This window comes from Netta rufina, assembly GCF_964035555.1.
Source record: "Netta rufina genome assembly, chromosome: 4".
Classification (NCBI taxonomy): domain Eukaryota; kingdom Metazoa; phylum Chordata; class Aves; order Anseriformes; family Anatidae; genus Netta; species Netta rufina.
In genome coordinates, this window is record NC_140127.1 from 75485629 (window position 1) to 75511045 (window position 25417).

General features: G+C 48.7%; 1 protein-coding gene across 1 annotated transcript in view; it reads left to right on the forward strand.

Moving 5' to 3' along the window:
- SFXN5 (sideroflexin 5) overlaps positions 1–25417 on the forward strand; it is an 84575-nt gene that overhangs the window by 23558 nt on the left and 35600 nt on the right. The window contains exons 4-9 of the mRNA XM_084286777.1: positions 8173–8199; positions 8991–9045; positions 10798–10823; positions 15396–15449; positions 16703–16759; positions 17678–17743. Coding sequence (XP_084142903.1) covers positions 8173–8199; positions 8991–9045; positions 10798–10823; positions 15396–15449; positions 16703–16759; positions 17678–17743 — 285 coding nt within the window. The remainder of the gene's footprint in view (positions 1–8172; positions 8200–8990; positions 9046–10797; positions 10824–15395; positions 15450–16702; positions 16760–17677; positions 17744–25417) is intronic.

A 25417-nucleotide genomic window follows, 5' to 3' on the forward strand; every position in this document is an offset into this window, starting at 1 on the left:
ATGACTTTATCTTTCACTGCCCCCCCCCAGCAGAGGCAGCACCTATTGAATTTCTTGTTCCCTGAACTTTATCCGCAAACTGCTACGGGTTTGTTCTGTGCCCAGAATATTGCAAGGGAAAGTGCGATGCCATGGCAGCGTGAGCTGCTCTGAGGCAGCACTGCCATGTCTCTGCCTCCTCTCCTCCTGGCCATGTGTTCCCACCTCCTTGCTCGCTTGCACTGGCACAGCTGGTTCAGAGAGCTGATCTTAATAAAAACTAAAGCTCCCTTCCCCCCCCACACCCTCCCAAAATGCTTCATTTGGCGAGTTGAGCAGCTCCCAATGTTTTCTGTCTGCTCTGCGTGAATGCTGTGTGCCTAGAAGAGGGAGGCACGGAGGGGCTGTGGGTGCCACTACCACGCATCAGCTCCAGCTGCTGGGGGTCAGGCAAGCCTGTGACGGAGGTAGGACACGGATCTGAGTTTCTTAAGACCAGAATTAAACATCCTGAGCTCTGGATCGTTTGCTACAAATCCTCGTAGCTCTGAGACACCAGAGATTTAGATTTTGATCCATCCACACCTTCCTCTTTGTCTGCCATCAGATCACGGGCTGATTTGGGGGACCTCAGGACGTAGGTCCCTAGATTTGCTGCAGAAAACCTCCTTGTTCATTTATGCACGTGTTTATTTATGCAGATATGTTAAGATGCATAAAAATATATTTGTTAGAAATGAAGATAACAGCGAGACAGCAATATTACGTGATTTTTACCCTTAGCAACTCTGGTCTGAAAGCTTCAGCATAAAGGGGTAGTTCAGAGGGGGAAAAAAAAAACAACAAACCACCCCAAACTGAATGATCTGTAGTGAGAGGAAAGATGCAGCTTTCTGAAATGGTCCCTTGGAGACAGACACTCGCTATTCTCCAGCCAGCCCCTTCCTGCGAGCGTTGGCGGAGCATGAACTGTGGTGTGTCAGTTGTGACTTCTCACTCCTCAGCCTTTCCAAATGCAGCTTTGGCAACTTGCTGTTTTGAAACTGTTTCATTTCTTCCCCATTAGTATCAGTGAAGTGAAAAGAGGCTCACCAGCTTAATGGGCATATATTTATTACTGTGTTCTTCCCTCAATCATGTTAGCAGCGGGAAGAGCTGCTCACGCTGTCCCAGACCCAGCAGAGAACAATGAATCCATCAGAGGCTAAACAGCATCCCTTTTGCAGAATAATAGCTTTTCTTAACAGTGTTGATGAAGAGCGAAGAGGTCCATTTGCAGTAAACTGTACTTTTTTTTCCCCTCTGGTCTCTTGCAGGATACAATAAAGCGCAGATAGATCGGCTGCCCTGCTGCTCCTTGTCTCTGCGAGCGAGCAGCCTGCTCGGTGCTCCAAGGACAGGGCTTGGACCTTCTCTTTTCTGCGGTCTAAATGTTCTCTGTGGCCTGGTTTAAGCTGGCTCAAACATTTAGGGCATCATTTTCAGACTATCCGAGGGCAGCAGGCACCTGGGGAGCTCGTGCTGGAGGTTAATGCCCATTAAATAAACTGTTGTAAATTCTACCCCTGATGCTCTTACGCAGTTGCAAGCTGGCTTTGCTTCATCTCATCATTTGAGGATTAGGAGAGTTTATCTCAATTCACATCTAGATTACAAATCAGATTAGATTTGCAAGCTCCATATGGCCAAACTAAGCTGAAACGAATCTGATATCGAGCAACCTAGCTGCATTAGCAAGCCTGCTTCCCAAAGCTGTGCTTTAAACCATGTAATGGCATCCAAGTCCTTCCCCACCCCTGGTGTAAGCGATGCTTTTCTGTGAGTGCTGCTTCTTCTGTTTAAATCTTTCCAGTAGAATGCTGTAAGGATTAATTAGTTAATGTTTATCGAGTGCTGCAAAGCTGCAAAGTGTTATTTAAGTGCTATCTTTTTTTATCGGTTAGGACTCGATTCTGTTTCCACCTACACTGGGTTTGTATCTGTGTAAATCTGTGTATTTCGTGGGAATTGCTCACGGTTTCCGATCCGGTTCCCAATGCCTGCGGTGCAGGCAGGTGTCTCAGCCTCAACTCCTGCATTTTCTCCAAGGTTTTGTGGCTCTGCAGACAGGTAGCAGCTCCTGCCGTTGGGACTTATCGGTGCTTAGGATGGGGAAGGAGATTTCTAGTGGCATCCAAGGGTGGTAGCTTCTGGTGCCTCTTTTTGCTGATTTATTTCAGTGCCAGGTGCAGGAAATGTGCTGATACACGTTGTGATTTACCCGTGTGTAGATACACTTTGTGATTTATCCCATGCATGTGTTATTTGAGCTTTGTCCCCTTAAAGCTAAAACCTTCCTAAGGTAAATGCCGTCAGGAGCGGGGCCTTGAAGGGTCCCTTGGTGAGAGTTCCTCTTGAAGAGCAAGCGCAGGCAGTGGGATATGTTATTCTGTTTTTCATGTTTATTAATAAAGCCAGACATCAGATTGCCATAAATCTTAGCACCAGCACCAGGTTTGCAGACATTTCAGCCATGTCAAATGCAGAGCCAAAAGGTCTGGGATTCCAGCACCATAAACGCGTACATTTACAGCCTTAACCGAGTGCTTGGGCTGGAGATGGTGCTGTGCATTTGTCTCTGTGTAAAATATCACTTTGCAAGAAGTGGGAATGTGGGTTTTAGGACTGGAGCTGGAGAGAAGTGGGAGAAAGCCATGCAACGCGTGAGTGATTGCTCTCATGGGAAAGGGAGTAGGGGTGGGGAGCAGAATGGAGCAGCACAGGTTTTAGCAAGAGGTGCTGCACCCAACTGCCTCAGCTTTGGCACTGGTGTTTGGGTTAATGAAATACTGAAAATAGGTGTTTCCTTTCTTTTAACAGCAGAGAGGTTCTGGGGATGCATTCTGGAATGGACTGACCACCATAAATGCTTTTAATAATTAGGAAGGCAATAGGAAAAAATGTGGTGCTGGAAACAAGGATGATGTGTTGGAGAGTGCAGTGCAGCGGGCACTTGGGAGGTCTCCATCTGTAACAAAAACTTAAGAAAACAATAAAATCTGTCAGTATCTTAGTGAAATACAAGGGAAATAATGTCAGTGAGAACACCTCTTGTTTGGAACGGAGCTCATATTTCAGAGAGTGGGGCTTCAGTGGTGGGGCCGTGGGTGGCTGTTCCTCTCCAGCTGTACGTGCTACAGACGTGACTTTCTTCCCAAAAGCACTGCAAGAAGCAGTGGAAATGGAAGCAGCAGAAGCAAATGGAAATGTCCCACAGCACCACTGGCCAAAAGGCTTGTGTAAGTTTACCAGTGTGTTTAACTTTGCAGGGAAGGTAAAGGTGAGCTGACCTCGTACTGGAGCTGCTGGTGAGCGATCCTGTCTCAAACTGATGGCCCTGCTGAAAGACTGGATCTGCTCGGTTATATTTGTGGGAAATCTGTTTGGAAAAGCTGTAGCAATGAAGCCTGGGTTTTCTAAACGTTATAACCTAAAATCTCCAGCTTTTGTCAGGCTCCCGCTGGAATCCAAAAGGTGCTGTATTTTTGCAAGCCGTTCTGATGTTGGTACAAGCTGCAGGTGCTTGGTGCTTCGGGGTGTTTTACATTTTGGGCCAATCTGAGCTGGAAGTCATCGTGTAGGGTCCATCCTGAAGTCAGTGGAGGGAAGCAAGCCCTGCTGGGGATGAGAGGAGCTGCCCGATTTCTGCCTGCTGACATAAAGAGCATCCAAAGGATGTGCTGTAGGAAATTTTTAGGATGTTGTAGATGTCTGTTAGAGGGGATGAGTCTCACCCCTGGCATCTTATTCTGACCATATGACTACCAGTTAAGGGATGTAGGATGAAGGGAAATTTACTCAGTCACTACTACCAGTAACACGATGCCCAACCCAGGTCTTTGGACTGAACTATTCCTCAGTGAACTCTGCATGTACAGTAAGTTAGGCCTTTTGAACCATAATTTCTTTTTTTCCCCCTGGTTTCTTGTCATTTAAACAATTGGGATCGGTAAAAATCACCTCTGGTTTTGGAGGCTGTCCCTCACGTCAAGGCAGCTCGCTGTAGTTCAGCTTTGCTGCATCACATGTTCTGGTCCCGACGCCCAATATTTGGAAATCAGCGTGGGACGGATAATCTGAGCTTCACTTTAATAAAATCTGCAGCTCCAGGAGTGTGAAATTTCTGGCACTTTGTGACGGGGGTGCCAGCTCCAGCCCGTTAACCTCGTTAAAATGAGACCCTGTGGGTGCAGACAGGGCCTGATGGAGGGATGCAAGCTTCCCTGCTGGAGCAAAGCAGGACCAGTGGATTTGAGAGGGAGCTCTGCCTCTACCTGAGGGACAAAACAACCCTTTTCAGAGGAATTCTTCTACTTTGCCTTCTCTGGGGAAATCCTGCAAGGTGCAGTGAGTGAAGGTGCAGTTTAACGCAGGTAGGCCGCTTTGTTTTGCGGCCCTTAGGCCGCTGTGGTTTCCCTGGCACATAGGCCCATCGAACTCCTCGTTAGCTCTTCGAAAATAGCTGTGCCTTGTCACGAAAGTGTGATTAATCGGGAAGGGATTTTGTTTTTCTGCATAGGGTTACTGCTGACATGGCATTGCTCTAGGATTTCAGATCGCCGGCTGCCTACTGCCGCACTGTGCAGCTGAAGGAGGGGAGCGTCGGAGCAGCTTCTGCGGGTTCCTGGCACAAATCTCTCAATCTCACGGACTGCAGGGAGGCCTTTCTGGCAGCACGGCGGTGGTGTGGACCTTTTGGAGCCCTCCTGACCTCAGCCTGTGGGGTCCGAGCTCGCAGAGGAGCAGTTGGACAAGGTCCAGCCTCGGGCAGAGGTGGCCGCTCGTTTTAGCAGTGCTGGAGCCTGCTGCCATCGAGGGTGAACAGTTTGCAAACACAGCTTTCCGACCTAAGTGAAACTTGCACTGTACAGAGGGGAAAAAAAATCCCATCTTTCAGTCCAGGACCATGAAATTTCCCTGCTTTTGATAAGAAGATAGTTAATTTCTTAATAACTGGTACCCTGCGTGCTGTTTTTGTAGTGGCAGGTGTTAGCTAATAGATTTGGGCTGGCTATAGTCTTTAAATAAATACTTTTTTGAAAGCTGTGTCTAAGCTGCGATTTTGGTGCTAAGTAAGGAATGCTAATGAACGTCCTGTCAACCAAGGACCACATCTCTTCCCCAAGAGTTGTTCCCCTCTTTATTTCCTTTCCGCAGCTTTGGATCTCTTCGGGTCATGGCAGTCTTTGATGCCCTTCCTTCAACCCCACAAGCACAAAACATTTCTGTGTAACTGAGCTCAGTTCCTGAGTTCATGCCTTTTCAAGCTGTAGGTGGTGAACAAAGAGGTGCGAATCCCTTCCTTGAAAAATGACAGGAAAAACAGAACCCTGGGAAGGATGGATGCAAACCTCGTCCGTGAGTTCAGGATCCTAAAATTCTGGTGCTGGGAATATTTTTGTGAATGGTCCCGGAGTTCTTCATAGCCATAAAGGATGTCTCCATGAAGCAGAAGCTAATTCATCCTGCTGGCAGCTTCCACTGGCCACAGGCTGGAGCAATTTGTCCTTTGCTGCCTGCTCCAACTCTCCTACACCCTCATCCTTGGGGTTTTTGGTGTAAATCTGTGTGTGAGCAGGTTTGTTTCTTGCCTCTGAATTAGAAAGGTGGCAAAATCCCTGTGTAGCTTTGAGTCAGTAATATAGACTAAGATGTAAAGGAGGAACATCTGCTAGAGGAGACCCACCCTGTGCAGGCTATATTTAGAGATGATGGACCCAATTCTGACATAAACTGAGCAGAAATCTGGAGCTGTTCCACCTGCTCCCGTGAAGATGCTGTGGATTCATGCTGGTGTAAATGAGCTCAAAACCTGGCTGCTTCTCGAAGATGGCCGGAGAGAGCGTGAATGAAATCCCCAGCAAAACCAGAGCCTTGCTCTCAGAAACGAGCTCCCCAGCTGGCAAGACTCCTTGGAGTACTGGAGCTATTGAAAGATGCTGCAGGCAGAAAATGAATTAGAGGATAAAGAAGTGAAAATGAGCTGGCAGAATCTTTAGGTGACTCATCAGGTGCATCTTGTAAAGTCTCTTTCTGAGAAGTAATGAAATCACATGTTCTAACAATATTTGCACTGCAGCAGGAAAATGCATAAATATTGGGATCAATTAATGAAATTAGATAACTTGACCAAAAAAGCCAAAGCGCTGGCTCAGAAACCATCCCTCTTCCTTTTTGCTGGTCTTGGTGCTTGCAGTCAGAGAGGAAAATCTCGTGGCTTGGTTTCACAGCTCAGATGCACGAGACCTGAGCAGCCCCAGGATGGCTGGGATCCCCTGAGCAGGCACCTGCAGCGTGCTCGTCCCCTAAAAACCCTCGAAAATCCTCAAGTTGGTGGGTGACACGTGGGGGAAAAGCCCTGGTGATGCCTTGGCACGTGGCCTCCCACCCTTTGGATTTTGGGGTTCATGAGGGCAGATCCAGCTGTGTGCCTGCCAAGCGCAACGATTACCTCGTTGCGTTTTCATCTGTAAAATGAAGAATAGCGATTTTTTCCTCAAAAAGGGACGTTTTCCCCAGGAAAGAGCCCCGGGGATGCGTGCATCAGCCCGTGACATTTAGCTGCTCCAGTAACTCATCGCACGCGGTGGCGTTGGGCACGGAGTTCCAGCTCTGGAGCGAGAGCTGGATTTGGAGCAAAATCAGTGGATTTGGAGCTGGTATCAGTGGGTCGACTTGTGCCGTGTAAAGCCAAATACTTACCTGACTCCAGCAGCATTTCCGTGGCAGCTTATCTGGGGAAGGAGCGAGTCGGTGTTTAGGTGAAGGGGAACGGCAGAGCTGTGCTTAATTTATGCCGTAATGATAATGAAATCCAAGTGTGAGTGCCTGGACTGCAGAATGAGCCCGTGGCGCTCGGGTAGGTAAGCTGGTGGGTAGTCAGACAAACACGAGCTCTCCGAGCGAAAAGAGCTATCACTATCTTCGGATTTATCAACAGCAAGAGCAGAAATCATCAGGTTAGCCTACCCTGGGTTTGGCACCCGTACAACTGTTGTTGGAATAATTTGTCTGCTTTCTGGCGGCCTCGATTCAAGAGGATGTTGACAAATTGGAAAGATGTAAAAGAGCCACGAGGGTGGCTAAGAGATTGGCAAATGTGCCTTGCCAAGGAAACAGCCAGTCTCCTGGCTCTGCCGTTTTCTTTTTTTTTTTTTTTTCTTTTCTTGAAGCGAAGGTTACAGGGGGGATTTAGCAGCTCCGAGTACCTGTGCGAAGAACAAAAATAGACGGCTCTGAAGGCTGTCAGACAGAGGTGCAGCACAGGCTGGTGGCTGGGAGACAAAGCCAGACCTTAGCTGCAAAGGTAGAACAGTTTTTTATTAGCAAAGGCAATTTAACTCTTGGGAGTCGCGTTTTATTTGTCTGTCTCTGGAAATGTATACATCAAAATGGAGATTTTTATTTTTTTTCCAGATTTATCATTTGCATTTAAGCCCTGCAGAGCGTGCCAGGCATCTCTTGGTCCCCTTCTCATCAGCTGGATCCGCATCTCCTGTCCAGCTTCTGTTATTTCTCCTGTATTTCTTCTGTTATTTCTCGTGGATCTCTGCTGTCCGAGCCAGATTTTGGGGTGTTTTGTGGCTGCTGACTTGCAATCAGTAAATAACAGTAGGCACCCGCGAGAGCTTTAAATGAGATTTTTTCCCCTTTAGGAGTATTTTTCTGCAAAAGCGTTTCCCTTGTAAAAAAAAATAAAAATATAAAACTCATGGTGGCTTGCTCTGAATCCAGAGCTTATGTGAAGAGATGCTTGGTTTTATTTCCCCGCATTGCTTCCTCCACCTTTGTTCCCCGGCAAGCTCTGGTTTCCGCAGGAAGCTCCTTCAGGGGAGGGCTGGGCTAAATTTACCTTGGGATCCACGCACAGCAGAGTTTCAAAGATAATTCCTGATCTATAAAGCCTGTGGTTGTTCTTTCTCATCATTCAGTATACGAAAGAATAACTTCTCTGCCTGATATCCTGCTGGCCACATGAACTGGAAGGAGCTGGGTCTGTGTAAAAGCTTTAAATATGAGTGTGAGGTCCGGGAGGATGCAGAAAATGAACGCAGCAGCTGCACGATGAATATTTGGGGGTTGGCGTGAGCCTCGGGACGGGGAAAGCTCTCGCTGCTGCTTTTCTCAATGTCACTTTCTCTTTTGTTTTTCTAGCTGTGGGCCGCTCAAAAAATAAAGCAGGTAATGCTCTTTTTTTTTTTTTTTTATATTTCCTTCCCGTTGCTGCTTTTTCCCTTTTTGCTGAGTGATGCTGTCCTCCCTCCGTCGGTGACTCTGCCAGTTGCTGTTCTGCCTTGCCACAGACATGTAAATGCAGCGAGCACTGTTTGCCACCCAAGAGTCTGATTTTTTCTTTTTCTTTTTTTTTTTTGCTTTGTATTTATATATTTTGATGTCTTCATTTTCTCCTCCCTGTCTTGTCAAGAGATTTCTTGTCTCCAGCCTTTCAGAAATAGTTTGGCAGCTCTTCGGTGAGGCTCGTGGCTGCGCGGCGCCTCCCTCCGCCGCGCTCCCGGCTCACGGAGGGACGGGGGCTTTCGTCCCCTGCCTCTTAATGCAGCCTTCATGTAAATTTTTTATTTTTTGTTTTAAAAAAGGCAAGTGGGCCAGGTGAGTTTTGTTGTTGGTCACCAGGAGACCAAAATTAGGGTTTCCGTGGAGGCTGGGCTGCCCATGGCACACGAGGATTTTGTTTGGGTGACCCTCACGATGCCCACCATGCCAGCAGGCTTTGCTCCAAGCCTGGACGCATTCTGAAGCAACATTTCTGTATTTGAAACAAAATTATTTCCTTATCAATTCATAGTTTATGCTAAATTACTTAAGGAGATGGGAAGGCAGCAGCAGGAGGAGGCCTCGGGACAGGAGGTGCCTCCGGCAGAGCCGTGGGCACAGCGAGGCCGGCGGCATCCTCAGCAGCTCACCTGTGGTTTCTGTTCCTTCACCGTGGCTGTTTGCTGACTGTTTTGCAGGCCATCATCCACCCCGACACAAACGAGACCATCTTCATGCCTTTCAGAATGTCAGGTAGAGTATAGCCCAACCAGGCGCTCATTAATTTCACTGGGATTTGGTACAAAATGCTATCGGTTTCCCCTCTGGTTTTGCAGTGCATCTTGTATGTGTTTAGCTAGGACCAGAAAATAACCCAAATGCCTAAATCCCGTAGAAATCAAGGTGAGTTAGGATCCTAAATACCCACGTGAGATCTGGTGCTCAGAGTTTTCCTCTCCTTACCAGGTTCATGTCCTTTCTGGCATCCATCCTGTAACGTCATTTTATTTTTGCAACGCTGAAGCTTGCTGCCCAGCCAGCAGCGTGGTGTTTTACCCTCCAGGATCGAGCAGGATGAGCCCTGTTTCTCCATGTGCACAACAAAACAGAGCATTTCAGGTGGAAGGGACCCACAAATATCTCCGAGACCAACTTCCCGACCGCTGCAGGGCTGCCCAAAAGTTAAAGCGTATTTATGGGGGCAGCATCCAAACGCCTCAAACACCGACAGGCACTGGGCACAGCCACCCCTCTAGGAAGCCTGTGCCAGTGCTTGACCACCCTCATGGTTAAGAAATTTTTCCTAATACCCAGTCTGATCCTCCCCTGGTGCGGCTTCTATTTTTAAAAATAAACACTGAAAACTAAATGTACGCAATAGCTGCACCAGTGGGAAGCCCGGGAAGGATCAGCTGTGTTTGTTCCTGGCTTAGGTGGCTGCTTAATCATTAAATCCTCACCTCCTCCTGCCCGTTTTGGGGTGTCCCTTTGCAGCACTCGGATCTGCAGCTACTTCTGCTGTGTGCTGGGGTCACTGCTCGCAGGAGGGTGCGGGTGCACCTTGGTCCTTTTTGGTCCTTTCCCAAAGGGACGGAGAGCATCCTCCTTAATAGCACCTGTTCCGTATTTCCGAGGGGAAAAATATTGGGGCTGATGGGTTTTGAGGAGACGTGCAGGGAAGAAAAGCCAGGACCCACTCCTCTGCTGCCTTGTTCTGTACTTTTGGAAAAATCTTTCGTCCTCTCGGGTCGTTGCCCTTCCTGACTTAAGTTGGACCCGTGAGGCTTAATTCAGTGATGTTGGGGAAATGCTGAGACCTTCTGGTGGAATTCATAGAGATAAATTATATTTAGCACAAAAACTGGCAGTCCTAGCAGGGGAAAAATGTGAAGCATTTGATTTTTGTGGTGCTCAATGAGATTTGGGGTGAAGCCTTCTCCGTAACAGAGAGCTTTGACTTCTACCTATGATTAAAATTGCCCAGATCTCCTCCACTCCTGGCCGTGTAAATGTGCTTTCTTCAGGGTCTTTATACCCTGTTCCTTTTTCAAGTGACCCAGAAATAAACGAGCTCCCCTGCTGGGAAGTTGTTATCAGAGAGATAGGAGAGAGAGGACTCACCATGGTCCTGCTTCTGAATGTACGTTGGCACCCCTGAAGTGCTCACACTATGTGCTGGCACACACTGGGTAAGTTTTAGGGTCTAGATGAGGCTTTATAAGTTTCAGGGAAACTCTTAGACCCCGACCCAAGAAAAAAAAAGAGGATGGGAAGGAGAATTAGAAAGCACCTGGGGTCTGCTCGTGTTGATGCTCGCTGCTGACATCTCCGTGCCCGCGGTGGCGCGGGCTGGTAGACGCGAGAGCAGGCTGCCGTGCCAGGTGTGACTTGTACCCTAAAATGGTAGAGCTGCTAGATTTCTGAGGTGTGATGTTTTTCCAGCCCCAAACCACCTATTAAAATGCATGCCTCTCTCTTTTTGTTGTTTTTTTTTTTTTTTAATAGGTTACATTCCCTTCGGAACGCCCATCGTAAGTACTTGAGCAGCCCTCCCCGCTTTGCTTGCGAGTAACAGGAAATGCATTTTTTAGCACCCGCACACAATTCCCTGAACTCTGCCGTGCTGCCTCGCCGCAGCTTCACACCTTTCCCCTCGCACGCTCACGAGGGCTTGGTGCTGCAAAACGTGCCCCGTGGCCACAGCTCGGGCTCCTTCTCTACCTCCCACCGCTCCTGCTTGTCTCCAGCTCCGTGCTTCCCTTTTGGAAAGGGAAGACCAGGATGAGCTCATTGCCTGCAACTTCTGCAACTCCGTGGATTCATCTTTGGAGGCGTTGTGGGTTTTTTTTTGTTGTTGTTTTGATTTTTTTTTTTCTTTCCCCCATTATTATTTGCATGTTTTTGCAAGTCGCTTCCCGGCCCTGAGAAACGCGGGGAGCTGCAGCGCGGCGAGGCCGGCGCTGTGTCTCCTCGTCTCGATTAATTAAAGCTGCCAGTGCTTTACGTGGGGTTACTGCTGAGGGCATTTGTGGTTGGTACTTGTTATTGAGAAATCTTTAAGCGTTTGGGTGCTCTTGACAGCCAGAACGGAGATAATCCTCTGCTCCTCCTGCTGAAACCCCAGCTCATCTTCAGAGCCGTAGCTATTAATTAACCTCCTCTTGTGAACGGGCCAGCTGGGGCGCAGAGTTTTGCCCCAAACCACCCAAATTGATGCCAGAAGGCTGAACGAACGAAGCCTGCTCTGGGCAGCCTCCAGCTCTTCTCCCAGCCTACGAGGTCAAGTGCATTAAAACAGTCGAAGGAGTGAAATCTGCTAAATTTCCTCTTCCTAAACCCAGGGGACGGTGGCACGAAGCTCTCTGAAAGGCAGCGATCCCTCCCTGACCGGTGGTAGCAGGGTGGCTGGAAGCTGGAGGCAGAGCCCAGCCCTGCTGGTACTATTTGTTGTCGTGCGTAACGTCGCGGCGGTAACTTTGTAGGGGGCATTTTGAAAGAAAAGGTTAAACAAAAATGAGTTAACGATCAAATTGACAATGAAATCGGCCCCAATCCAGAGCTGTCAGAGGAGCCGAGAGCTGTCAGATGAGCCCAATTTCGCTAGCTGTAAAGGATAAACTGGAACCTCTTGTCATTTAAAAAAAAAAAAAAAAAGAAAAAAAAAAAGGAAAAAAAGAAAACCAAACGTTTCAAATGTTAAAATTAAAATGTAACATTTATGCCAATCGATCTGTGAAATTTAGTGACAAAATTGGCAGCCTGCTCTAGCATAAAAACAGTTTGAGTCTTGCATTTAGCATAGGGGGATGGGATTTCCTCAAGAGAGGCTCGGTGTGCCTGCGGCGAGCTCTCGCGTGGGATCTGCGCCGGTGAAGCCGTGGCGGCGTGCTGCTGCTCTGGGGCTACCTGCCCCGCTGTGTTGGGGTCACTTAAACCACCCCAAAACCACAACGGGATCGGGTTCTGCATTACCAGGCTCGATACGCAGCGCAGCCTCTTTCCGTGGGGGTTTTGTCCTCCCCACCCTATAGCTAATGCAAAATAATTCCGTACGGTTCAGCTCGTTGTGGGAGAGATTAAGGTCTGGCCAAAAATCATCGCTTCTCTTCTGGCTTGAGCAGCCCTGACGCCTCCAAATCCCATGGCTGTGTGTTCTCTGCCCCTATCGGTCCCCTGGGCAGAGGGACCCGGCTCAGAGAGCTGCCACCGTTGGTTTTTTTTTTTATGGCCTCTGTCCTTTCGTGGCTCAGCCCCTGAAGGGCTGCGAGGGCACGGTGGGACTGGAGCGAGCAGGATGGGGTATTTGTAAGGACCACTTTGTCTCTGCCCACCTGGATTTCAGCCCACGAGGCACAAAACCAAGCAGCTCACGTTATTTGTCTCCACGGCAGGGCAGCTGCTGGGCACCCTTTTACTCTCCCTGTGTTAACCCCCACCTTGGTTTGGGTTCGCAGCCCAGGAGGAGGCATTCACCCAAGGAAGAGGCTCTTCTGCGCTTAGGAAACCCAGCCCGGGACCCTTGGGGCACATCGTTTCCCCCAGCCATTTAAAACCAGAGCAGAACCCTTCGTTTTTTCTCTTTTTTTGCCTTTTTGAAGTGCCAGCACAGCCGGCCCCTTGGCCAGGTTCGCGTTTTTTGGCTGCTCTCCGACAGCTCCCGGCCCAGCACCCGGCTCCAGCGCCTGTGGTTCCAAACAACCCCGGCCACAAAAAGCCCGAAGGAATTTGCAACCCAGCTCCTTTGTCCTCTGAGAGGCAGACGGGAGGCTCGGGAGGCCTCGCTGCCACTTGGAAACGCTTGGAGAAGTCCCACGTGTCCATCGCAGGCGCCTGACGAGGAGGCAGGGCACGGGGCTCGATTTTGGGAGCCTGAAACCAAATGTGCAAAGAGCCAGCAGACCTTCAGGAAGCGCCTGCAGCCCTGGCTTGGCAGCCACTGAGGGCTGTTCACACCTGATAGGCAATTAAATTTTGTAGTCGGTACTTTTCTGGTGTTTAGAACCTTTTTTTTTTTTTTTTTCCCCCCCTGTATATTTTGTTTTCCTTCTTAGTTATTTTTTCCCCTGACAGTAATTAAAAGTGAAACTGTACATTTCTTGACAGACTCTTGCACATATGGAGAGTTTGCATTTAAACGTGCCTCTTTCAGTCATACAGATTTTGGGTGCGCTCTTTATTTATTTATTTTCCCTTCCCTTCTCTTCCTCTCGCTCCCAGCCTCCGGCTGACAATGCGGGAGCCGCTGGCCGCCTTCCCTCTCCTCTGAAGCCTCATTAACCCGACGACTTTTGGGGCGAGCATCGGTCCCGGGGCCGAGGAGGTTCAGCCCCTGTTGGATTCGCTCGGCTCCGACCGGCGGCTCCGTAATTAAGGACGAGATCCCCAGCTCGAACGGGAGCAGCAAATTAGTGGCAACTCTCACGGCTTGGCCTTCAGCCAGCCCACCGAGGAGCGGCAACTTCCAGAAAGGCTGGAGGAGGAAAAGCTGGAGGAGGAGGAGGAGGAGGAGGAGGAGGGAGGCAAGAAGATGTAAATGAAATCGGGCCTCCCAACCTGGTAGCCTTTGGTTTGTTGTTGTTTTTCTTTCGTGTCCATGAGTGTAGAAGTTGCCTCCTCTTCAATTGCTGCTGCTGTAGATGTGCAGAGGCAGCTCGAGCTCGTCCTGCTGCTCCCCGTGCTGTGACAGGGAAGTTTTCTGTCTTCTGGGCTCCTCCAGGAGCAAACCTAAAGAAAACGGTGCCGAAGACGGAGAGTGAGTGACCTCGGAGCCGTCTTGCCCAGGTTTGTGGATGCCTCGGAGATGTTTGAGCATCCTGAAAGTCAACGCATTCGGAGCTGAAAGGAGCCCTTCGGTCTTCAGACCCTTCACAAAGCTGCAAGTGTGGTTTTGTACCGTGAAGACCATCATCAGAAACTAGGCTCAAGAAGGGAGAAAACGATGGTGTTAGGAAGAATCACTTCTTGGCTCTTTGTTACCCAAGGACTCACCTTCTTGTCCCTCTTGGTTGGGTTCCTTGCTGGGAGCCCTTCAGCTTTCATTTTCCTCTTCCTCCTCTTCTTCTTTCCTCTCCTTCAGCTTCGTAGACTCGAAGAGGAAAGGTTGGCATCAAGCGAGGTAGGAAGGAGCCTGGCAGCCCCGCGCTGTCTGTTCGAGGAGGGATGTGCCCGTACGGTATTTTGAGACATCTCCGGGCTGCTCCCAGGACCATATGGGCAGCGCACACGTGGCTGCGCTCAGATGCTGCTCCGGGTGACTTCCCAAAGCCTGCGGCACCTCGCGTCGCAATCACAAAATCATCTGGGTTGGAAGAGGCCTCGCCAGATGTGCGGGGCCAGGCTGCCTCGAGCCGTCGTCAGCCGCAGCTCGGAGCCCAGGCAGGAGTTTTCGCAGCTCCCCAGCATGCCACATCAACAATTCCCTTCTCTTCAAACAAAATTCAGGGCTCCCAAACAGGAGCACATGTGCTTCCAGGTGGCACTCCTGTCTTCAGATGTTCAGCTCTCATCCCTTCCCTGTGCTTGAAACAGAGAATGTGCCAAAGGAAAATAGAAAAAAAAAAAAAAAAAAAAGAAAAAAAAAAAAACTTGACTGCCAATACTAGCAATTTTGAACTCTTGCATTCCTGCAACTTTTGGGTTGTACTCCAGAAATGCTTGGATAAAATCGATCGTTTACTTTTAGTGAACTCATCTTTGGACATTTCGTGCTGCCAGCCTCTTAGCGGTGTCTTGCAAGTAATTAATTGAAGTCGTAGAGCTTTCAGCAGCAGCTGTGTTACCCAGTTTCCCCATTGGAAAATTGAGAGACGATGGGCTGAAGGGGAAAAGACAGGGCAGTGTCCTAAATCCATTCCCTTTTAGCCTTTATCACTTTTTTTTTTTTTATGGAATGGGCACTTTTAGAAGAACTGGAGGCATGGCTCTGTTCCCTCACCTCATTGCTCTTGGTTTGTACTCTGGCCACTCACCATGAAATGAATTCATAAATGAAGGCAACTTCTTAAAGTCGATAAAAATACATGTGCTGCTTTCGTGCCTACCAGAGCACCAACAACCCCAAACCAACCATAATTTTACTAACATGAAAATCTCTTCTCTTGCAGGTTGTTGGTCTTCTCCTACCCAACCAGACGCTGGCATCCACTGTGTTTTGGCAGGTAACGCTCGTCTGCTTCCGTGCACGGGATGGGTGGAGAGTGTAATGAAAGGGAAAGCAGCCTCTGGCTTTGTTAAGAGGAAGGTGATGAGGCTGGATGTGATCACAGAAGGGTTTGGCAGCTCTGGAGTGGGCTGTGAGCAAAGGGTTGGGTCTGCTTTGTCATGCCCATGGAGATGAAACTAAGTGTAAGGGGAGGAAGTGTGCACATGAATGAGTTATAACCACAGTAAACACCCCAATTAAGTAATATTTCAGCACTAACTGGAAAAAAAATAATCTTATTTTCATTTTCAGTTGCAAATGTCTTTTTATTATCTAGTGTAACCGCCAGTAGAGAATTACACAGCTAGGAAATGTCAAAACATAACAGGATCTGCCTCGGATGTCAGAAAGACTGCACAACTGGGAATATGTAGGTGCATCCCAGCAACTCATGATTTGGTGCATTTAGCTCTGAGTTCATGTCTCTGGAAGGCAATTTGCCCTCTTGGCTTTAGGCTAGGAAGATGGAAAGAGTTGACTTTGGGTAGGTTGGCGATCTGCAGACAGCTACTGCAAGGTGTCTTGAAACTTGCTCAGGTTGGGAGCTCCTGCTCCCCCATCTGTCTGCAGCTGGTCCAAAAGCAGTCAGGGGAAGCCTTCAGCTTTAAAAGGAGGGGGAATCCTTTTAAAACTAGACAGAATATTTCCAACACAAAATCGAAACAAGCCCACTCGAGAGGGAGGTGACAGCAGGCCAGCCAGTGAGTGTAGTGTGCCTGAGACACCGGGGTTTCATGGATGGGTCTCAACTCTTCCAGCTCGTAGCCTGCTGGACCCAGTATCAAACCAGATAGCCCCAAATTGTATTGATGTTTTGGAGGTCCTTCCATGAATTTCTTCTTTTCTTACTTCAGTAATATCACAAGCATCAAACTCCTGAGCCAGAGAGCATCCAAATTTAGCTTCTAAATTGCTCTTGATCTTGAGATCAAGACCACGATCTTGAAATTTGTTTTCAGATCTAGTTTAGTTTCATGAACCAGAGCTTGTGCACGTGCTTCTGTATAGGGGCAGAGCTGGTGAAAACTGCGTGCGTTGGTTTTTCTGTCTTGCTTTGAAGGGCATCAGACCAGAACTGGTGCGTGCACAAGCCTTTGAAAAGATGTGGCAAGTCCCAGGCAGGCCCAAACGAAGACGTCGCTCCCGTGCTCGTAGATCTTATTTTTGTGAAGTTATATTTATCTCTTTCTCTTTTTGTTTCCTCTTCAGTGGTTGAATCAGAGCCACAATGCATGCGTCAACTATGCAAACCGCAACGCGACAAAGGTGAGGAGACCCAACATATGCAGTGCGTGCTGCACGTTAGCTCTGTTTTGACACGGAAACATAAGTCTTGTCTCTTTGCTGTTAATAGAAACTGCGGAGTAGGCACTGTGACGAATTTATAGATTGCCCATTCTCCTGAATACACTTCCATTTTAAACTTCAGCTCTAAATGGCAGGAGGATCTCAAAGGCACTCGAGGCTCACGAGCGATGCTCAACGCCTTCGTGCTTAATATATAGTCTTAACTGGTATGAAATGGTTTAATTTGATACGTAAATGAACACGAAGGGAGATGATGTCTATTTGGGTGTTTGGATAGCAAAAGAAGGGGCCATGATCACATTTTTGTGTCGTAAGGGCTTCCTACATGTCCCTAGCAGCGCTCCCATGAATGGTGCTGTGGACGTGGTGGTGGTGTTCCTGCTCTCTTCCTGTTACTGCAATGTCGATCATCTCTTGTTGGGATGTGGGACATCAAGACAAGAAACTAAAATGGAAGGAATCCAACTCATTGAGATAACGTTTCGAGGACAAATATTTTATGCAGAGAGTTTGGGGTTCACCACTAGTGATTAGAATGCCAATTTATTCTTCTTTTTTCTTTTTTTTTTCCTTTTTTTTTTTTTGTTTTACCATTTGTTGAATTCCATTCACATACTTTCTTTGAGCTGCTGCTATTATAATTTTCTGATGCCAATTAATTTTCCATTCCCTTTACCCTTGCTCATGAGGTCAGAATGTTCCTTGCTTTTGCCGCTGCTAGACGACAGACCATGTGTCACCGAACAATATGACAAAACGAAACCTGTCTCTGGTTTAAAACAAATACAAAAAAAAAAAAAAACATCAAGAGCTTGGTTGTATTTTAATAACCAGAAGTTTGTTTATTGAAAATATGTTTTGTTTTTCTTTCCAAAGCCTTCTCCGACGTCCAAGTTCATCCAGGGCTACTTGGGAGCTGTCATAAGTGCTGTCTCAATAGCAGTGGGTAACGCTTTGTATCTGTATCTTTCCCTACTCGTAACTGCTCCCTTACAGTAGTACTGCAGTGCTTGTGAGATGTTTCTTTGAATTGCCAAGCATGTTTATGTTTTAATTGACAGAATTCAGTCCAAATAACAAGAAAATATTTTAACCGTGAGATGTCCCTGTCCGTGCATGCCCAAACTTTTCAGCAGAAGGAGACTTCTACCAGTGATTGCTTCCAGCATGTCCTGCTCTGTGCTCTGCCTGTGTCCCAGCACTGTGCCTTTGCTGCTGGGTGACTCAAATTATCCACGTGTGCATTAAATTCTGGTGAATGAGCCTAGTCCAAGTGAAAATGCCAGCCTGAGTGACCCTGAGGCTGCAGGGTGGCAGTGTGAGAGCTGCTGTGCTGAGCTTTTTGGAGGTGGTCCCCTGGGGGCTCTGCACCTTGAGCTAAGGGAGCAGCAGTGCTCCAAGTGACGTCTTTTACCCGCGGGCAGCGTTCAAGCTGGAGCCTGGTGTTGGAGTCACAGCTAAAGTAATCTGCATTAGAGGAGCTTTTAAATGATAACGTTGCTAAAATCCTGGGCTGGGGGTATCATCGTCAGAATCGCGGTGTGATGCTCCGGGACCACGAGGTCACATCTTTGGCAGCTAATTCCCAAGGAGGCAGGTGCATTTTTAGGAACAACTTCAACAAGTTCTTTCCTTCGGTGGCTTTTCAAATAAGCCTCTGAAGTGTATGGTTGTGTTTCCTGCTGGAACATTAAAGATCCCATGGCAAGCTTTTAGTTCACCCCCCCATTTCTCCAGGCGTTCTTTCCCAAAAAAACTGAGCCATGGGAAGAGTCAGCACTCAGCCTGCTCACCACCCTGCTTGTAGCCAGGCTCCCTAATTCACCCTGGGGAAGAGGCTGCATGGGCTTGTTCAGATTTCTTTACAAGGTGCAGTTCGTAAAGTCATAAAGAGTGGCTTGGGTTGGAGGGGACCTCAGAGCCCCCCCAGCCTCCTGCCATGGGCAGGGACCCCTGCCCTCAGCCCGGGCTGTCCCCAGCCCCATCCAGCCTGGCCTTGGGCACTGCCAGGGATGGGGAGTAAAGAATTTCTTCCCTCCATCCATTATAAAACTATTCTCTTTCATTTTAAAACTGTCACCCCTTTTTCTTCTCTAGAGCAAGCTGGGGATCAATAACAGAATTACAGAGGCAGGAGCTTTACCAGATACTCTTCTTCCTGGTAGTTTTCCATATTTCTGGCTTGGCTTGCTTGCTGTCTGCTGCTCTGCTCCCCTACCAGAATTAACCCAGCCCCGTGTGGTGACCAGCCTGGCGTTGATGTGAGCTCCCACACTTCCTAACCCCGTGTAGATGCGTGCACACCAGCAGCTCTCCGTGAGCTGTTCCCTGCTGTAGCACAGGAGAGCTTCACTATCCCTTGTGGTCCTTTCTTCAGGACTTTTCCCACCTTGTGAATTCAGTAAAGAAAAATTCTCCAGCTTGATGTGCTGCTGCTGCCCACCACCTCCCTCCAGCCACCAGCAAGCACAGCTGCAGCAGAGGGATGGTAACAGATCATTTCCCTTTGTTGGCATTAATTCCTCTCCGTTTTGGCAACAGGAGCAGATAGAGGGCAGGAGACATGGAGAAGTGATGTTGGCAGTTTTGTCACCCTGAGGAGCTGACAGGCTTTGGTAAGGAAGCCACTGTCCCGTGGTGGGACGGCTGATGCAGCTTTCTGATATCCCTGCTCCCTCCTGTGCTGCCTGCAGAGGAGCTGAAGCAGAAAGATAGATCTACAGTGCAAAGGGGGCTTTGTGGGACCACCGGTGGTGGTGGGAGAAACCCATTCCCTGAAGAAGTGTGAAAACCAAGACCTGGGGATCACAGAAGTTGTTGCAAGCCAGCAGCGACCTGCTGGAACTGCAGGGTGGCTGTCACCACCGGTGACAAGCACGAGGGTGGCTCGTCAGGCTGCTGATACCACGCCACGATGGGCACACCAAGCTGGACTGCCACGGGGGTGCCAGAATTTTGTACACGCTGGCACAGCAGCTGTTTGGAGCTCTGAGGGGCAAAAGTTTTGTTGTAGGGGGCTGCAGCCCTCTGAAACCCACTGATGTGGCCAGGAAACAGCAGGGTTCAGCGGGTTTTATGGATGCTTCCTCCTTGCTGGAGTTTGGAGGAGTTTTGTGTCTGTTGGATTAAGCTCTGGCACTTCAGGTGTGCTCGCTGGGGACCCTTGTAAAGCCAAGGTGAAGCCAGCCCACCCCGCTGTCCCCGTGCAGAGGAGCACGAGCTGCTGCAGAGGAGCCCTGCCGATCCCTGTTGCATCCTCAAAATCCCCACACAGAGCAGCCTAGAGAAAATCCTGCAGGCAGGGAGCAATTTTTTTATGTTGTAAATATCTGGATTAATAACCGGCGTCTCCTCGAGCAGTTTTCTTCTTTTTTTTTTTTTTTTTTCTTTTAATGATGATGACAAATAATTTAGCGCTCGCCTCAAGTTTCATTACGCTGGGTTCTGAAGGCCTCAAGCCCTCATTAACTGATCTCTGCTGTCAGTTAGCAGCAGATCACCTCCCAGTGTGAGCCTATTAGGACCAGATGACCTGAAAACAAGTGCCACTGCCTCCAGTGGTCTGCTGAGCCCCGGTATTAATTAAAGCGAGCCCCTTCCATGTTTGCAGTTGGCAAGCGACGCAGGGAAAAGGCTGGTGGAGTGACAGAGCAGGCGAGTTGTGAGCGTGCCTCCCGTCAGCTTAACCCTCTGTGGCTTCATCCCGAGCGAGGGACAAACAAACGGCTTCCTCATGCAGAGGGAAGAGAAGATTTTGGCTTTTCTCTTCTCGCGATTAAACTAGGAGCCTCGGCAAATCTTTGCGAATAACCTGATTATTCTCCCAGTTCCGAGAGGGGGAAATTGCTGTCACGGAGAAGCAGCACGGACCCAGCTCTGGGTCTGGGTCCCCTGCTTTGCAGACCTTCAGGATGAGATTTTAAAGGAATTAATGTGATTTTTTAAGTATTCCTTTTCAATATTTGTCAGTATTTATTTTTTTAATATTTTTTCTCCTTTTTTCCCCTACTCCCAACCCGGTTCACAGTTCAGCTTTGGGTAAAGAAAGCTCTTGCCAGGATTGCGTTTCTCCTCCGGCATGGTACCAGCTGAAGTGATCACTTGTAAGGAGGTTGGAGAGGACATCAGGAGGAGAAACCTTCAGAGTGGCTGCAGGTAGAGAGGTGGAGGAGCCGATGCAGCAGATTTCCTCCACCTCTCACCCCCTTGCTCTTCACACAGGGCACTTGCACCCCATTTTCTGAAGGCACCACGTCTGCAGACAGCTCTCACCACTCCTGGCGTCTCAGCGCCGTGTTTTTGGGACTCCCTATAGTTGGTGATTTCTGGTTACCCTTAGGTAACCTAGATCTGTGCTCCTCCTCCTGCGATTTTGGTTTATTTTTATCGTGTTCTCCGTGCGCCAGCCTCCCTCCTGCCTTTTGTTTTGATCGTTCCAGATTTACAGCTCTTCTGAACACGGAGTGGTAATTGTTGTTTCTTGTTTTTTTAAACAATTGAGTGGATTCCTGGGATTAGGCCTTGGTTTCTGATATCTGGCTGCTGTTCCTGATGCACAATTACCACCAGCTGGTTTTCCCGAGGAAGGCAAGCAAAGGCAGAGAGCAGCAATAAGAGCTGAGAAAGACCAAGAGTATTTTCATTTTTTCCCCCAAATATTCTAGCGCCAAGAACTCCACTAATCAGAGGGTTTGTAATTACACAGAAAATCCTTCCAGCAGGGAGAGACACACACGCTCTCTGCTAATTCTGTCAAGCTTTTAAGAGGTTAAAAAAGGCTCCATAATCAAACCCAACTTGATTATTAATGCTGTTGGTAACTTTTTGCGTAGTTTATGTTTCTTAGTTTCTGATCCAGACTTGATTTGCCCTTTTGTTGCTCATCCTTTTTTGCTTCTGCCTCAGCTGTTTGGCATTGGGGCCTTCAAGTCTGACTTCAGCCCGAGGTGCTTCCTGCAGCTGCAGTTAAATGCATGCAAATCAAACCCCGTCAGGCCAAGAGCTGATCAGAGTGCTCTGCCTGCTGGGATGTCACTGGTGGAGAGAGCTGCAGGTTGGGGACCACGAGACCACGGTGGTGAGTCGCTGGGTTTCTTGCTTTCCCACTGTTTTCCCTGTTTTGGAGCAGAGCTTTGTGCATCAGGTTTTTAACTTCAGTGGTTGCAGCCTCAGCTTCTGCCGAGGCCACCCTGGAGGTGCCACGTGCATCGTTGTCCTCTCCTGTCCACAGGATGGGCTGGTTCTCCCCAGATAAAAAGGGAAATACGAGCATGTATGTGAGCTTGGGTACCTCCAGACTGGAGGGACAGAGGTTTGCCCCATCACAGAAGCAGCCAGCCTCCCTCCTTCAAATATTCTGGCTTTTGGGACGCTTGGGATTGTTTGTCTGTGGGCTCAGTGGGTGAGCACTGCTTGGCTTTGGGCAAAAAACTGATGGTTTAAGCGAACCTGAGGCTGCAAGCAGCTGAGCCAAGGTGCAGGTTGTCCTTCCAGCCTCTCCTGCCTGCTGAAGGCCCCCTCTTGCAGCAAGAAATCCCTCCTGTCCTTGTAGATATCTTGTAGGTCATCCCGGGGCAACCTTCTCCTGTACAGAAGCCTCGGTGAGGTTATTTCTGAGAAAATATGACTCGTTTGTTGGAAAAGAAGCAGCAGCTTCCTGCAGAGGTGTCTGCACGAGGATGCCCTGCTGTCTGCCCGTGCTGCACGTCTAAATCTGGACAAAAAACAAACCAGAGCTGGTGGATGTGTGGAGCTGCTTGCACTCTGAGCTCTGCACAGCTTCTGTCACCCCTGGAAATGAGGTTTCTGGGGCCTCTCGGAGTTTCTGTAGGTTTTCTGCTTGGCTTCTGGTTTCTTGAAACGTGGTCGTTTGTCCTGGAGGTTTTTTTATTGTAGTTCCACGGGGTTCGTGGGTTATGATTCGTGCAGGAATCTCGGCTGCAGTCAGCACGGGTTGAGCACAGAGGTTGTGCAGAACGTAGATTTGTTAACTTTAGCTGTAAAAAAACCACCAACAACCAAAAAAACCCACAATGGTGCAGGAGTCTAACCAGCAAAGCCCAGCGTGTGTCTGAGAGACTGAAGCAGAGTTTGCTTTAAGACAAGTGGACATTGCAGAAATGATGTTTTCAATCCAGGCTGTCTTTTTTTTCCACCCCAGCAAAAGCATCTTGTAAAATCAAAGCGTGCTTTGTCTTAGAAACACCCCTTACAACCCAGGACATTCTCGCAGCCACGTGGGATTTCAGCAGGGAGATTTATTTACCTTCTCCTGAGGAAGCTGAGAGGTGAAGACTGCTCAGGCCTAAGACTGTAGCTGTAAAATAATATCAGCGTTGTGCTGCTTGCGTCGCAGCCAGCTTTTGGCAATACCTGGCCCCGCGGCTCAGCGAGCTGTGTAGCTGCTGTTCACAGGGGATAGGTGTGCTTCGAAGTGCAGGCTTAAAAATCTGCCACCAGGGAGTGAGAATAACAAAAAATGACATTTAAATACTGCAGCTCTGTCCTTAAAAAGATAAAAATAAATAAAGCTTGAGGACAGGGCGTTTATCCAAAGCTAGAGGAGAACCTAAGACATTAAGGAGATAAATCAGAGTGGGGCTGGCTCGTTGCACTCGGAAAACTCAAGAGCAGAAAAAAAACAGCATCTTAACCTCGTGTCCTCGTTCAGGGAGGGCAGGAACACTTGTTGGACCTAGGAGGTGCTCGGGCTCCTCTGCACATCTCTGCCTGGGACCGGGTGTAGCGGTCCAAAGCCCTCTTGTGCCGGTGCCGTGGCTGGCTGCCCGCTCTCCCTCCTCCCCGTGGCACCGAGCTCACACACACACACCACACACCATTTTTCGCTCTCCTCTCCAGGTGAAGGTGCCCCTGTGGATTTTTCTAATCCCAGCTCCCTCTTCCCGATAATTGTTTGTGAGCCCGCGCGGCGCGGCTGCATCGACAGCCCGCGGCTCTGCTGTGATGCCCGTAATCAGCTCGGGAGCCTCCCACTGCCCGGGGGCTGCTTTGGGGTGGGAGAGGGACCTGGAGGGAAAGGAACAGGGTTGGGGCACCCTTGGGGATCAATCTTTATGGGGAGCTTGTGAGCGCAGGTATCGACTGCACAGCTTTATTTAATGAAGCTCAGGCAGCTTTTACTCCAAATTTTATCACCCGCTCCCCCAGCTGATATCCCCCCCTTGCTCCCGATTCCCCCATAAAGATTTATTCCCAAGGGTGCCCCCGTCCTCCTCTTTGTTCCCCATCATCTGCCACGTCCAGTTTCTCTCCTTATCCTTGTTAATCCTTTTTCTCCTGCTCCTACCTCTCCAGTATTCTCACCTCTTTCTCCAAACCGTGCCATTTTCACCCATCAAAGCGCCCAGCTCGCTGCCCTTCTGCCTTCATTTTGGGTCTGACCAACCTCACCTCCTTCCCTGCTCTTTTGCTCCTCTCCACGTTCTCCCTCCACCCGGTTCCTTATTGCTTTCCCTTCCCTGTGCTCCTCCATTCTGTTCTCCTTGCCTTGGTAAAGCTCCAGTTGGTAAGCGGCCCAGTTTCCCATCTCTCTGCCTCCATCTTCACCTCTCAGCCCTAATGAATGATTTTTTTTTCCTTCCTTCTCCTAATGCTCTTTTCTTTAGTTCGGCTGGATGGGGCTCATCAGATCCAATTAGTGCCGTGGTGTTTTAATTCAGCAATCTGGTGATTTGGGGGCTGAAGGATAAGCTCCCTATGAGCCTTTCCCTCCTTCCCCATTGACTCGAAGTCACTGGGACCAGTTTGTGCTCTGGTGTTCCTTTTTACCCAAAAGCTGCTGAAACCTGGGAAAGTCGAATCCCTTAAATCAGCAGAGACCTAACCAACGTGGTGAGTGGAGCGTGGAGAGCTGCCCAGCAGCATCCACCTTGTGTGTGGCCTCCTGTTTTATAAATATTGTCAAAATTAAGTGAAATAACTTCTTTGCAAGCGAACCGCTGATGCATTTACCACCATGGAACTGGTTTGAGAGCAGTGGGGTCGGATCTCCGTCAAGTGGCTCAGTAGTTGCCAGCCTTAGGCAGGCAAATCCCATTTCTCAGGCTTCAAAAATACTTAGAGAGAGAAAAAAGTTAATTTTTAGTTATTTTTCAAAATGAAAAGGGATTTTTTTTTTTGTCACGTGGTTTTCATGCTTTTTAAATTCATGTCTTAGGGGGTATGAAGTCAGAACTTTTGAGGATGGGAAGGGAAAGAAAAGGAAAGGGAAATGGTGGGTGATTATTACGCACCCAACAGCACCAGCAGCGTGCAGCCCTGGTTTTGTGGAGCAGGATTTCAGCAGCAACCGTGCTGTAACAGCCCCAAAACAGAGCTTTCCCCTGCTTGTCAGGATGCTTCATCAACCAAAATGAGCAAAAGCTTTGTTGAAAGAACCCCCAAAGAAAAAAAAAAAAAAAGGCAATTTAAAAGAGCTGGATCTGTCCCCTAGTCTGGGCTGCAGCCTGGGAATATCCTGAACCAGTTCTGCACTGAAATTGTGATTTAAAAATGCATCGCCTTGCCAGAAATTAGACATCGCCAGCGTGGAGATCTTCATCCGATAAGGCAGCAGAGCTGAATGGGCACCGCTGGGGGGGGGGGTTAATTTGAGCT